Raw genomic sequence first — 12,774 nt, 5'->3', positions numbered from 1 at the left:
GATGGGGGGCCCATGGCTCAGTGGTGGAGCATCTGCTTTGCATGCAGAAGGGCCCAAGTTCAATCCCCGGCATCTCCAGGTAGAGCTGGAGAGGGGCTGCCACCAGTCAGTACTGACAGTGGACCAATGGCCTGACTCAGTATAATGCAGCTTCTTACGTTCCTATGACTCAAAATAACATTATGGGATACATTACTTCGGAACACCAAAATAATATTTGTCTTAGAATGTATCAGACCAAAGCAATCAGTGGTTGAGAATCAAATGGTCTGTTTTATAGACTCTCTCCGAAGCGCCATAGTTTCTAAGAACATAAGAAGAGCTATGCTGGATCCGACCAAGGTCCATCTTGTCCAGCACTTTGTTCACACAGTGGCCAACCAGCTGCCTGTGGAAAACCCGCAAGGAGGACATCAATGCAATAGCACCCTCCCAGTCATGTTCCCCAGCAACTAGGGCTGTGATTTAATATATTATCATATGAATTTCATTTTCTAGGAGTGGATGGCAAGGGTATCAGAACAATGATATTTAAGACTACATTTGTTCTTTCAAAGTTCTTTGAAAGATAAAGGAACTTTAACCATTTACAGTTATCAAGCATCTGAATCACGCTATTTATGGTAATAATCCAACATCTGAAGCAAAGAAAAAGATGAAACCTCCACAACTGAACTGTAGCTACAGAGGCTGCACAATCAAAAGACCAGGGAGATGTACCAGAGAAGAACATGTGACATTGCTTGAGGTTCCGTGCATCTTTTTGTCATGCATAATGGCTCATGAGAACAAACTACAAGTTCTACACAAGTATGTTAGAAGGAAAGAAAAGAAAAACAATAGACAGCAATGTGTGTCTGAATGTTAAACAGTTGCTACAGTTGCAGGTAAATTTCACGCAAAGTGAAAACATAACTTGCTTTAGGGGTGGAGAGCCTGCGTGGCCCTCCAGATATTGTTGGTCAATATTGTTAGCCATTGGCCATGCTGACTGAGGCTGATGGCTGTAGGCCAGAGGTGGGAATGTGTGGCCCAGCATCAGGTTCCCACCTCTGCCCTATATCATTTATTAAAACAGCAGGTGAATGGAGTATATGCATTTATACCCACTTCAAATTAATCATGTCTATTTCAAAGTGAAAGACTTACGTAAACAGCAGGATTCCCGTGTTGGCCAATGCAAAGGCGAGGCCTAATATTCCACTGCCCATGATGGCATTGCTGAGATTGAAGACAGACATTCCCAATGATGTTGTGCCTGGAATCTGTAAAGATTTCATTTAAAAGGGATAGAAAGAATAAAAATTGTTCCAATAGCTTCTAGCAAATTTTTAAATTATAAGTTTTATATTCAGTGGTTGTTTGGATAAGCTTCATTTGCATAAAGTCTCTCCACCTGCATCCTTCATCTTGAGCCTGATATTTCATTATTTGTCCACTGGAGTTCAGTGGCAGAAGGGGAATTATGGGTAACTGAAAGGCAGAAATGGTACTGGTGGATTATGAGGACGATCAAAGATCCCTCCTGCATCATTACCTCCAAATACTCATTGATGTTTGTAAAAAGTGTCCTTGCAAGTAGACCACTAGCATGAGTAATTATTTATACACATCAGCAGACTTGAATAATGTATGGACTGGCTCTGTGACTCATTCATCTTTCCAAATGACTTTCCATCTCATCTCTTCCTTAATTTCAACTGGAGCTGGTCTCATACGAAAATCAGGTTCATACCATTTATTCAGATACACACAACACAGGTCAAAGCTCTGTACTTACACAGAACTGTAGTACGAGCAGGAGTTTACTCATTCACTTCAGTGAAAATGGTAGAAGCCAGGGTGATGCAGCAGTTAAAAGGCTGGACTATTAGGACAGAAAAACTAGACCTCTTTTCCTAACCTACCTCACAGGCCTGTTAGGAATAAAATGGGGGAGGGGAAGAATCATGAACACTGCCTTGGGCTCCTTAGAGGGAAGACAGGTATATAAATGTAATAAAGAAATAAAATACAGGTGAGCTGTCCCCACAACTGAATAGCTCCTGCTTGCATAGGAGCTGTTGCGATTCACATGAATCTCTTATGTGCACACTAGGTTAGAGTGAATACCTCTGAAGGGCAACCTACATATTCGTCACATTTCTTCTTTTCCAAGTGGCTGTTGGTTAGGCTTCTTCTGCTCTCACGGTCTGCAATGAACTTGCTGAAAAGAAATAACATAACAGGATTGTCTTTAGCATGATAACACCACACAGCAGTGGTAATTCATTAGTGTTATGTATGGTTTGTAATTGTTATTGAGTTTTATGCCATTCCAATATTGGTTTGCATTGTTTTAATGAAGCTGCCTGGAGCACAAGCAAGTTAACAATACAGATGCAGCATGACGTGGTATGCAAGAAAAGATACACAGACAGGGATCAACATGGATAATTTAAGTCTGAAAATGTATATAATAAACATAGAGAGGCCAGATCTACACCAAGCAGGATTTAGCACTATGAAAGCGGTATGAAAGTGGTGTATGGCATGTGTCATGGGCCTCAACAGTTGTCAGTGCACTTCAATACTGCTATAAAGCATTAGTGTGGCTCCTGCCTCTTATATACTGCTTTCATACCACTTTCATAGTGCTATATCCTGCTTGGTAAAGATCTGGCCAGAGTCAGATTCAACTCTCGTATGAACTACTGTAAGAAAATTTATCCCACATGGCTATGTTATAACAGGGGAAGTTTTCCCCAAGTCATTTCTAATTTGTGTCTGGAAATTTAAATGATCCTGTCCCCGACTACCCATAATACCTCAACTCATAACGTAAGAGCTCATATACTTGAACTCATGCAGCAGTAGCATCATTATGGATAAAAAAGGACCATTTCACAAAATGCACCGTCCTTTTCAGTCATTTACCTCATGCATTCAGTGAACATTTACAGGAGTGGAACTGTATCCACTGGCCATGCCTCTTAGCCACATTTGTTGGGATAAAAATGAACACTCCGTCAGTGCGCAAGGGGACTCCAAGCTGAATAATGGTGACAATCCAACACTTTGCAGATCATGTGTAGGTGTAGCACATGAGTGCTTTCCAACACATCACATAATTGACTTAGGGGAGGGTCCATGGTTCAGTGGTAGAGCACCTGCCTTGCATGCAGAAGGTCCCAGGTTCAATCTCTGGCTTCTCCAGTTAGGCTGGAAAAACTTTGATTCATTGATTTCAATGAGAGTTACAGCATGACCCTGAGCATTTTTGCTCAGAAGCAAGTCCTACTGAGCTTAGTTGGGCTTGCTCCTTAGTCATGGTGTTTAGGATTGCAGAGTTGAAAACTGCAATTCTATAGATGTTTACTCAGGAGCAAGTGACATCATGTATACTTACTCCCAGATACACAGGATTTCAGTCTTAATTATACATACCTTTAGCTGGATTGGGGCCAGAACATATAAGAAAAGGCAATATAAAATAATTAAGATTGTGAGTTGGATCCAGAGAAGAGCAAGCAGAACTCCACTTGCACAATGTGGCTTCCTATTACAAAACACTGCACTCCAAAACCGCTCCTGAGGGTCAAAGGACCTATGGGATGGCATGGCATGGAGAATGCAAAGCTGAAACAGGATGGGGAAATCAGAAAAACTCAGTGGGGCTGTATTGCGGAAGAGAAAGTGCCTTTCTCCTTGCTCAAGACATTTTTGGATCCATGCCAGCATAATTTTAAATATCGAACTTTTCACATTGCTAAAATCACAACATTTCAAGTTTGCTTTAATTTCTCTTCCATGTTTCTCCCTTAAAAGTAGCTAGTAAACTAATTGCATTCTGATAGTTTATCTGTTGGGGGCACCTTTCTGATTTTACATTACAATTATCAGATTCTTTAAAATAAATAAATAAATAATAATAAACAGAACCTTTTTACAATAACAATTAATTGTAAAATTAATTGTACAATAACAATTGTTACAATAACAATTAATTTACAATAACAATTACCTTTTTCAGAACAATTAATAAAGCCATTAAAAGCCAGGAAATAGGAGGAAAACATTTTGAGCACTTTGAAAAGAGAGCTTTTATTCTGACTCAAAAAACAAACCAAAGAAAGATTTGACCTATTTAACATTGAGTTTGCTTACCTCAAATGCAATAAATAGCACCAAACCTCCTGGGACTGTATCATGTCAGAATGTAGGTAGAGGAATGCATGTTGAGTGATCATCTCCTTCTCCCTCTCTAAAAATACTCCCTGTGCCTAGACAACTAGGTTATTTAAGAAATGGTTAAATTACAACATTCTTCCTGATATACTTATTTTCTAGGAGCTGGGAATGTATTGGCATGGCAGAGTGTTCAAACACATAACCCTAACCTATATTCTGAAGAGGCACAGCTCCAGAAGTGCAGTATCACATGCCCTTCCTGAACTTGTAGACGGGCTTCTGCTTTAGAACAGCAGATGATGCAATGATGCAATATCAAAAGCAATATCAAAGGGCCAACCTTGATGTAGCACAGAGGTTTCTAGGATCACAATTTGTGACACTTTCTGCATTTGTATGCAATGCTAACTCACTAAACCATGCTAACTAAACCATGCTCACTAAACCAATTCTAACTCACTAAACCATGGGTTAGTATTATGTGTTAGTATTATGTGTGAACATAGAATCATAGAATAGCAGAGTTGGAAGGGGCCTACAAGGCCATCGAGTCCAACCCCCTGCTCAGTGCAGGAATCCACCCTAAAGCATCCCTGACAGATGGTTGTCCAGCTGCCTCTTGAAGGCCCCTAGTGTGGGAGAGCCCACAACCTCCCTAGGTAACTGATTCCATTGTCGTACTGCTCTAACAGTCAGGAAGACATGTCTAAATGTTTCCCAGATGTTTCCCAAATTTTGCTATTTGAAATATGTGTGCTTTGAAAGACTAGGCATTTTTAAATGCTGGATTTTTAGTTATATGCTATTCTATAGATTTGTATTACACAAACTCACATTTAAAGGTTGAATAAATTAATACTCTATGCTCTTTTTTGTTTTGTCTATTAATACCAATGCCCAATAGAGGTTGGGTATGAAATTCAAATTACATCTTCAAATGGAATATGACTCAGGAATGAATCATTCATGAGCTGCATTTCAAGTCAGAAATGTTTTTATGCAGTGAGTTTTCACGCGGTAAAGCTGGGGCAGTGGAGAACTACTCACCTATTCATCTGGCCATTTTCTACTTCTGTGAAATCATTGGAATCATTGCTGATGTTGTCATCTTCTGGGACCCTCATATTTTGCATCTCAGTTAATTCTAATCCTGTTCTGAAAGGCATCTTGATTTACGGGAACTTAACTTATCCTGAAGTTTGCTTGATTTCTGGAGATCAACGCCAGCCACAAAAAAAACCTGGGGGAAAAGAGGAAAATTAAAAGTCAGACAAAAACTGGAAGCTATCAAGAATAGAGCATAATAAGACAAACAACGACATCACGAAATTCTTTTCAGTAACTTTGAACTAGGAGCCTGTATTGGATTAATGGTCTGAATGGGTTAAAACGTATACATTTCTACTATCAGCACAGAGGTGTTGAAAGACTTGCATAGGGCAACTTGAGAACTTGAGTGATAAATTAAGATGGAAAGTTGCTTATTTTCTCTTAGATATCTATAACTGTGTATAAGGTGTAATCTAGGTTCTAATTTGAAACATGATGCTCTGTAGTTCTCTGTGTGAAGATCTCAAAATTATCATTGGCGCTCATGGCAACCAACCTAATTGTTCCCCATATTTTATCTTCACAGCAACCCTCTCATGTAGGTCAGGGTGAGAGCGAGTAATCGGCCCAATGTGACCCAGTGAGTTCCATGGCTGAGTGGGGATTTGAACCTTGGTCACCCTAGTCCTAGTCAGACTTGGGGGTTGGACTTGATGGCCTTATAGGCCCCTTCTAACTCTACTATTCTATGATTCTGTGACTCTTCATTACACTACATCGGTTCTTTAATGGACACTTTTATTTCCTTGCTGCTTCTGAGTTGTCCTAATTCAGCAAGGGAGACCTGTGGAGGCCGTTGCACACATTGTTATGCATCCCAATATGCACTTCAATAACATTGTCACCATCTGCTAATAGCTCATATGTTGTTAAGAGCTGTAAAAATATTCTACCAGGTGCCACCGCAGCCCGGCAAAGGGAAAAGTCAGGTTGGCAAAATACTGCCTCCAATGTTACTCATAAAGGCACAGGACCTTCTGTTCTCTTCTCTGTAAAAAGAGAGAAATTGACGGTTTGCTTCTATATTTTCCCACCTCTGGTCCCTTCCACAGCCATCCCACTCAAATCTTCATGTCTCTTCCACACCCATCTGTATCAGGGCATGGTTTCTGTCTATCCCCTGATATCTCCCACTTCCAAGGGCAAGGCATCAGAAGAGCCAGCTGTACACAGAACTGCTCCCCCTTTGTATAAGGATATACTTGGTGTTCCTTTTCTATAACATTCAAGGCTCCTGAATAAATTCTGCAATGTAGGCTCATATGTGTATATTTGTTTATCTTACATGGAAAACAAAATCAAGCTTTGTAGCACAGAATTAAGACTTCCATGGGCTCATGATTTTGCTGGCCATTCTGAAATGAACAAAATGCCGCCATGATGAACCTTGACGGCGGACCCTCTCTGTAGCAGCACCCACCCTCTTGCGGTACTGGAGGTAGAAAATATAGCCTCTTTTAAATGTCTCCTGAAAACATATCTTTTCAAACTGCCTTTCCCTGGACTGTAACTTATTTGATTTTATATGGCATTTTTTAACTTTTAAAGTTTTAAATTTATTTGGACACTTGTATTTTATGTTTTTAATTGTGCACTGCCCAGAGAACCTCGGCTATTGGGCAATATAAAAATGTAATAAATAAATTAAAATAAATTATTTGTTAAAATACTTTTAGTGCTTACTGTACATTTTCCCTATTTATTTATTTATTTATTACATTTTTATACCGCCCAACAGCCAAAGCTCTCTGGGCGGTTCACAAAAATGCTTTAAGAGCATTAGAACTGCCTTGCTGCATCAGAACAAAGGCGCTAGTTGAGTACTCTGCCTCCAACAGTGGGCAGCCTCTGGATATTCACAGGAATTTTATTATTTATTTATTTATTTGTTTATTTATTGCATTTCTATACCGCCCAACAGCTGATCTCTCTGGGTGGTTTACAAAATTAAGACAATTAAAAGTATAAAACAACAGTATAAAACCATAATACAAAATACATATAAAAGCAACAACCAAGATAAAAACAGCAACAATGCAAAAATACAAATTTAAAACAGCAAAGTTAAAATTAATGTATAGACTGTTAAAATACTGGGAGAATAAAAAGATCTTCCCCAGGCATCTAAAAGAATATAATTTAGATTCCAAACGAACCTCCTTAGGAAGGGTGAAGCTGATGGCCCCTCCCTGTGGTGTGTTCCCTTTAGTTTTGTGTCATGGCTCAGACTAGTCAACTCGTACTCCATTTGCAGATTATGGCCTAATCTACACCAAGCAGGATATTGCCCTATGAAAGTGGTATATAAAAGGCAGGAGCCACACCAAGGAGGATATGAAAGCAGTATATGGTATGTGTCAATGGGCCCCAACAGTTGTCAGTGCACTTTAATGCCACTATAAAGCAGTAGTGTGGCTCTTGCCTTTTATATACTGCTTTCATAGTGCAATATCCTGCTTGGTGTAGATTAGGCCTATAGCTTTGAATTCAGCTTCCTTCATATATTTGCGTATATGTCGTACATATGTATTTGCACTACATATATTACAATGTAGTGGTGTAGCCAGTGTGGGGTAGTGATTAGTGTTGGATTGGGACTTAGGAGATCCAAGTTCTAGTCCCCATTTGGTCATGAAACTCACTGGGCAGCTTTGGGCCAGTCAGTGACTCTCAGCCTAACCTACCCCACAGGGTTGTTGTGAGGATAAAATGGAGAAGAGGCAGACTATGTAAGTCACCTTGGGTTCTTTGCAACAAGAAAAAGGGGTGGGATATAAATGTAATCATAAATAAATAAAATAATTTGCACAGGACATTTTCAAATGTGCTAAGTGTTTCACATGGATTGTCATCCTCATAATGGCTGTGTCAGGTAAATTGTTATTATTCCCCATAGTACAGATGGCAGTGGGGGTGGGGAGAGATTGAAAGAGTGGCTTGCCAAAGAAGTTTACAGCAGAGACAAGATAAGACCCAAGGACTTCCTGAGTGGCAGCTTGGTCTCTTAGCCTCTATGCTACACCAGCTGTCCACATGATGCAATTCTCTTCACAGTTGAACAAAAACTGCTATGTGTCACCAACTGCACACATCAAACAGTGAGGACCAACATATAATTTTAGGGATTAACCCTTTGGGCATGAATGCCACCTTCTCTCCCAGATCACGCTCCGGGCAAATTCATTTTCCGGTTCCAACCGAAGTAATTTTTACACAGCATCAATTAGCTGGCCCTTGTGTCAATCACAAAGCATTTCCCATTCCCCTTTTCTCCAAACAGGCTTGTGCACAGCTCTGATTGGCTTGTCTATGTATCAGTCATGAAACTGCCTTGTCTTCCTTCCACACAGTGGTTTCTCAAGAGTAAAGAAACAGTGTGTCAAAGGATTTAAAAAGCAAGCAAATAAACAAACTACCACATATCTGACATGCAAGGTGCTTGAGGGGCAAAACAAAACACACACACACAAGTAGACAAGTCATCTGAAGTGGGCAACAGGCTCCAATAAATGCCCTCCTTTCTATAGGATTTGTTCCCACCTGGCTTTATGTTGATTTTAAAGCTGTGCTTTAGAGGATGCTCATTTCAGCCATAGAACAATTTGCTGGCAAGCTGAAATTGGATGCAGTTTTATCTTCAAAGATAGGTTGATCTTGCTAGAGACTCCTTTATGCACCTTGGTGAAGCCTTCAAGCCTAGAGCTTGAGTTTCACATAAACTGCTTCCTTTATGTAAAGACTGAGATATGATATGTGTCTCCTGTGTGCCCCACCCTCATTTCTACAGCCTCACATTTTTGAAAGGAACGCTATGACCAGGAAGACACCAAGGACATACAGTAAATAATAAAACAGTGGGTATGTAATTGGGAGTAATAAAATATTACTTTCAGTAGCAACTCTTAAAAACTGCCCCCCCTCAAACCAATGTCAAGAGCCAGAACAAAAGGAAGCTATCAGAAGCAACACAATTCCCTGAGCTTAGATTACATATTCTCAGGAAAATATTTTTGAGGCAACTATTAGTACCAAATTCAATGCACTACATAGGGTGAGGTTTTTTGTGCTTTTTGTATGGTTTTTTTTTTGGGGGGGGGGGGAGAAAATGCCTGGGGTATATGACCTAATAATGCTGATGTAAAACACAAGTATTATTTGGCAATCAAAGCACTCCTGGTCTCAGAGGAGATAACATCACTATTTTCTTTGCCAGAAATAAAGCAGTTTGGGATGCAATCCTATGCATATTAAGACAGAAGTAAGCCTACAACTCCCAATATCCCCCCCCCCAAAGCTAAACTCCTCTTTGTTGAGAAAACAGCCAAAACATTCACACGTTTCTCCAGCATTGGTCCTTTTTGGGATTCCTCTGCTTTGTAGCCTTCTTCCTTCAGAGCGGAGGTTTAGAAGAGGGAAGGGTCCACCTGAGTGGAAATGAGAAAAGGTGGGGCAACTGGAACAGTCTGGGGTAACAGATAGCATAAACAACTGACAGAGGTAGGCTTTGCACTCAGTTTCCTTTTCTGACATTTCTTTCCAATGTTAAACCTTGGAACATATGACATGATAGTATATGAAAGTACCCCTGAACATGCTCAGAGTTTATTTATCTTGCCCCTGAAGAAGCAGGAATTAACAGAAAGGGCATCCAGCTCAGAAGTTGTTGTTTCCAGGCAGACGTGAGCCCCACCATTTCTTTCCTTAAAAATTAAGTACTTCCATGATTATAGTACTGAGGAAAGAAATACTGGCCATTTATTTTAAAGGGCATGCTTTCTAAGCTTGTACAGGAATGCAAAACAGAAAAAGCAATTACCCAATACATGGATGTTAACTTTCATTACAGCCATGGTTATGAGGGGTAAGCAAACTGGTGTTCTCCAGATGTTTTGGACTTCAACTCCCATAATCCCTGTCTTTAGTCATGCTGAGTGAGAGTTATGGGAAGTGTAGTCTAGAACACCTGGAGGACACCAGGTTCCCTATCCCTGGTGGATGGGTCAGAGGCAGGCCTGCTCCCCCTCTGCAAGTATTCGCTATTTGCTGTTTGGCCGCGTGTACAGGATGTTGTAGCTTGTTTCACTATTAAGCTGTAAAAAATAAAGCGGGGTGGGTGGGTTTAGTTGTGACCTGAAGAAGAATCAGCACATTGCACATGTCTGAAACTCTGGTCTTCTGGTACAAGCTTGACAAATAGATTAGGAATCATTAAATTCTAATCTGACATTCTTAGTTATTCATAACTTAGCTTTGGGGAAATCACATGAATCATCAAGGGGGAAATTTAAGCTCACATTTCTTTTTAACGTCTCTAACTTCACCCTGGGGAAAGGGTGCAGTCCAAACATAAATACAAATGAAATTGTTGCTAAAAAAATTCTTCTGAAATCCCTTCTGAGATAATCAAACACTGAAGACGACTTTGGGAAGCTTAGTTAATACAGGGCATACCAGCACCATGCTAGGCCCTATGGTGGAGCAAAGTCGTGCTCCTATGAACTGAAGGGAACAGAGCAGCTTTCTTTTGGTCTCTATTTGTCTGGTCTCCAGCATCAATCTGCAATTCAAGGGAGGAGAGGCTTTGCAGTAACTAAGGACTCTTACTTCTTGCTTGCTGGTGGGACAGGTTCTACAATATACTAAACAAGCATAGAGACAGGGTCAGCCCTAGACAAAATGACACATTAGGCAAGAAGCATCTTTGGTGCCTGACCGTCGCCACTGCTGAATATCTTATTTACTGAAATTCTAGAAATTTAATGATTTTGACGCACAATTTACACCTGGCATAAAGGAGACAGAATTTGCAGGGATACAGTGCCAGAACTTTTTCATTAGCAGGGATGCTGACATCATCTGCCCAACACCCTCTCCCGGATTTCCTTGCTTCCGGTGAGCATATTTGTAATCTTCAGAGTAGCTGGGGTAAAATGAATTTTCCAGGTAACGATATATTGTTCCCTGTTGAAACACAGAGTATTTGGGGGTGACTTGGGCCATTGCTAGATGAGGACTTAGCCCGGTTTGAGGCCCGGGCTCCCTGCTGTGCGTGCAGACAACGCACAGGGGATCCCGGGGTCAGGCCGGGCTAAATCCTCCCTTGACCCGGGATAATCGGATCCGCTTATGGCCCGGCTTTTCCGCAGCCCCGGGCTGAGCCCGGGGCTGCGGAAGGTCTAGCTACTTCCGTGGCTTTTCCTGGCCGCTCGCTGACTTGCGAGTAGCTGGGAGAAGCCACACACTGGGTACAGCACTCTATAGGAGCGCTGTGCCCATCGGGCTGGGGAGGGGGAAATCACGGGGGGGAGAGATGGGGGCCGGGGGAAAGAGCAGACCCGGCAGGAGAGATGGGGGGGGAGAAGAGCGGAGCCAGGGTGGGGAAATCATGGGGGGGGCACGGAGGGGGCATCGGACATGGCAGGCGGGTGATCGGGTGGGCATGGCGAGTGGGCTGGCGAGCGGGTGGGGGGGCATCAGACATGGAGGACGGGGGGAGAAGAACGGGGCTATGGCAAGGAGATCGGGGACGGGCGAGCGAGCGGGGGGGCGAACATGGCGAGCGAGCGGGCAGGGGGGCATCAGACATTGTGGGGGGGAAATCAGGGGCAGGGGGAGCAGGGAACCCTTTATTTTTTTAAAAAAAAAACCTTACCTTTCCGTTGGTGCGCTCCTGCGCACATGGCCCTTTAATTAAAAAAAAATGGAGGACGCGACAGGGCTTTCCCTTTCCCCGTCGTGTGTTACGTGTAGAAAAGGGCGACAGCCCACACTAGCTGTAGCGCGGCCTCACCCCGACTCCTCACCAGATTATCAGGTAGGTCTAGCAAGGCCCTTGGTCTGTAATAGGCAATACAGACCTATTAGCTTTGCAAAAAAACTGCTCCTGGTGGAGGTGGAAACGGCTAGAACTGGTTTGTTGATATGGTTCTACACAGCTGCCTAAATTTTTGGACTGACCTTAGAGGCATGGCTATGAGGACTGGCACTTCAAAATGTCCCACTACACCACTGAAAACACCCACAAACATTAACATAACAATGGTTACTAGAGTCAGTGATTCACCCTTTACAACTGGAGATGGTGTTCGTACTATTTAGTTTCAGCAGTAGAGCAAATATGATAGCCCACGACAGGTGCCTCCTAAATCTGTTGCCCAAAGAGGTCTCCTGGGTCTCATGCTCCTAATGTGGCCCTGTGGAGAAAACTCAACACAACCACAAAACACTACTGTGATTCCACAGTTTGTTACTGCCTCTGTCTGAAAAGATCCCAGCTTGCAGCTATAACAAATACATTCTGTAACACTAGTGATGTCACAAATCAATACACCATTAATGTTTAAAATGAAACATGGAAGAATGGAAAAGATTTCAGAGGCAGAACAGAGAAATATTGAAAAGGCAATTAATTCTCTATTGATCGTTGTAAATATACTAAATATTGGGGATATTTAGGTCCATTTCATCATATTTCACGTTGTCTGCCAGTTCATT

At 41.7% G+C, this 12,774-nt stretch overlaps 1 protein-coding gene across 1 annotated transcript in view; it reads right to left on the bottom strand.

Moving 5' to 3' along the window:
- SLC38A1 (solute carrier family 38 member 1) overlaps positions 1-12,774 on the bottom strand; it is a 50,763-nt gene that overhangs the window by 33,759 nt on the left and 4,230 nt on the right. The window contains exons 2-4 of the mRNA XM_063133970.1: positions 5,218-5,410; positions 2,113-2,206; positions 1,150-1,265 (exon numbers count right to left, since the gene is read on the bottom strand). Coding sequence (XP_062990040.1) covers positions 1,150-1,265; positions 2,113-2,206; positions 5,218-5,336 — 329 coding nt within the window. The 5' untranslated portion in view covers positions 5,337-5,410. The remainder of the gene's footprint in view (positions 1-1,149; positions 1,266-2,112; positions 2,207-5,217; positions 5,411-12,774) is intronic.

The sequence above is a fragment of the Elgaria multicarinata genome, chromosome 9 (assembly GCF_023053635.1).
Source record: "Elgaria multicarinata webbii isolate HBS135686 ecotype San Diego chromosome 9, rElgMul1.1.pri, whole genome shotgun sequence".
Lineage (NCBI taxonomy): Eukaryota > Metazoa > Chordata > Lepidosauria > Squamata > Anguidae > Elgaria > Elgaria multicarinata.
Note: the sequence above shows the minus strand (reverse complement) of the source record. Positions and strands in the feature narration are given on the sequence as shown.